The sequence below is a fragment of the Octopus bimaculoides genome, chromosome 20 (genome assembly GCF_046866305.1).
Source record: "Octopus bimaculoides isolate indiv1 chromosome 20, ASM4686630v1, whole genome shotgun sequence".
NCBI lineage: Eukaryota > Metazoa > Mollusca > Cephalopoda > Octopoda > Octopodidae > Octopus > Octopus bimaculoides.
Genome location: NC_142947.1, coordinates 6,502,391 through 6,504,890, shown reverse-complemented (window position 1 = coordinate 6,504,890; position 2,500 = coordinate 6,502,391). Strand labels below are relative to the sequence as shown.

General features: G+C 36.3%; 1 protein-coding gene across 2 annotated transcripts in view; it reads left to right on the top strand.

Annotated features, from left to right (window-relative positions):
- Positions 1 to 2,412, top strand: part of LOC106881087 (sialoadhesin) — a 13,936-nt gene extending 11,524 nt beyond the window's left edge. The window contains exons 4-6 of one of the 2 annotated variants that reach the window (XM_089337909.1): positions 214 to 480; positions 1,259 to 1,411; positions 1,920 to 2,412. In XM_089337909.1, coding sequence (XP_089194035.1) covers positions 214 to 480; positions 1,259 to 1,411; positions 1,920 to 1,939 — 440 coding nt within the window. In that variant the 3' untranslated portion in view covers positions 1,940 to 2,412. The remainder of the gene's footprint in view (positions 1 to 213; positions 481 to 1,258; positions 1,412 to 1,919) is intronic. The other variant, XM_089337908.1, reaches the window with a different exon arrangement.
- Positions 2,413 to 2,500: the final 88 nt, after the last annotated feature.

Below are 2,500 nucleotides of genomic sequence, written 5' to 3'. Positions count from 1 at the left end.
GGTCAAAGTGTGTGGCACCCAAGTGCTGGGGTCTACGTAATTGATTTACTCCTCCCCTAAAATTGCTGGCCTTGAGGCAAAATTTGAAACTAATATTAAAAGTGTGTAACTTTATGTCAAATTTAGGAACTGGTATTATGGTGATGCGAAGATAAGTTTTTAAATACCTGTTTTATTAATTGATTAACTTATCTATTATTCCTTCTTCTACAGATTTAGATAATCTGATTGCTTATGCAGTTCCATCCAGTGTTGTTGCTGGTGAGAGAGTGGCTCTTGTATGTAAAGGGAACGGTCGACCAGCCGTGAATAAAACATGGACGAAAAGTGGAAGTTCTTGGGAGAAGGATGCAAAGGAATTGTTTATTATCAACAATGTTTCTTTAAAAGGAACCGGAATTTATATTTGTACCATGTGGAATGCAATTGGTAGAACATCTGCTGCTGTTGGTCTTCATGTAAAAGAAGAGGAGAGAAAAGGTGAAATATTTGGATATTTTGACCAGTGGGGGGTCTAAAAACACAATGGTTCCCCTTTTGTTGTTTTAATCTCTAAGAGTTGTAACCCCTAGAAGTAACATATGGGTCCCATAGGAAGAATCTCAGACTAGATCAGTGATTTTCAACCAGGGTCCACATAAGATTTTGCTGCTAAAGTTTATCTGCCGTAAATCGATTATACTTCCGCAATACACAAAATATTTAAAAGATTTTTTATACAATTCCTAATAATATTTAATTGGCCGTTGCCAGTACCGCCTGACTGGCCTTCGGGCTGGTGGCATGTAAAAGCACCCACTACACTCTCGGAGTGGTTGGCGTTAGGAAGGGCATCCAGCTGTAGAAACTCTGCCAAATCAGATTGGAGCCTGGTGTAGCGATCTGGTTCACCAGTCCTCAGTCAAATCGTCCAACCCATGCTAGCATGGAAAGCAGACATTAAACGAAATGACGAAGGAGATTTTAGAATGGCGGGTAGTGATTTGGTGCTGGTCAGATTCCATGTGATTAAAACCACATGTGGATGCTCGCTCTGACTGTTCAGCTAACAGTCAAAATCCTCAATATATACTTTTGGTTGTGGAAAATAGGACAATTCATGCATGAAGAAAATTTACATAAGATAAGATACAGCCTATGAATACCCCACCACCACCACCATCCAGTTAGTCATGGGGTCTTTTTTTATCTGGTATTGAAATCCAAAATGTTTTATTTACTGAAGCCAAATAGTTTTCTTTCCATTTCCTTCGCACAGTTGTACCTGCCCCAGCTGAAGTTCATGGAGATGTCACTGCTGCCCCAATATTAAATGCTTTGCTCATTTTCTGCATTCTGATATTCTTGCTTCTCTCCGTTCTGCTGATACTCGTTCTGCATTACATTTACCGCACCATTCCCTGCAAGTCTCGTAAGTACAACAGATTCAGAGATCTATTTTTTTTTTCAAACGTTTCATGCAATAGTGGCTGTGTGGTAAGAAGCTTGCTTCCCAACCACATGGTTCTGGGTTCAATCAATTAAGTAACAGTCAAGTACTAAGGGTAGATGTAATTGATTGTCCTCCTACCCCACAAAAATCCAGGCCTTGTGCCAATAGTAGAAAGGATTATTATTATTATTATTATTATTATTATTATTATTATTATTATTATTATTAATTATTGTTCTGAATTCAAATACCACCAAGGTTGACTTTGTCTTTTGTCCTTTTGCGGTCGATAAATCAAGAAGCGAGTCTAGGATTGGAGCTGATGTAACTGACTTTCAACTCCTCCAAAATTTCAGGCCTTGTGCATATAGTAGAAAGGATTATTATTATTATTATTATTATTATTATTAATATTATTATTATTATCATCATTGCAAAGTTCAGTTATTCAAAATAATTTCACCTTGACTTTTTTTCTATTTCATAGGAAGCTGCAAAAGACGGTAAGTAAAAATGTTTTTAATTAATGAACAATGATAAACATCATAAAATAGAAGACTCAGCTGTCGAATTCCTGCCCACTCACACATCGTTCAGTTCAGATGCCTAAATGTAATGCTCTCTCTCTCTCTCTCTCTCTCTCTCTCTCTCTCTCTCTCTCTCTCTCTCTCTCTCTCTCTCTCTCTCTCTCTCTCTCTCTCTCCAGCTTTGTTTTACTTCACTGTGTCTTAGTAATTGATGTAATGGCTGTTCTACTTAACAATATAAACGGTCAAGTTTACCGTTTGAAAAGATTTGTTTTACTAAAATATCTTCTGTGTCTGTACATCTCTGTGTAACCATGTAGACGTCTCCTGTATATATGTATAGATATATATATGTGTGTGTGTATGTATTCATACACACACATATACATATTATTATCTGTCTACCTATCTCTCGCTCTCACTCTATGTATATATTATAATATCATATATATGTATACAAATATATACAGAATAACAGGTATATATATATATATATATATATACACACTCACATTTACCAATATGTTTTCTGTGTTTTAAG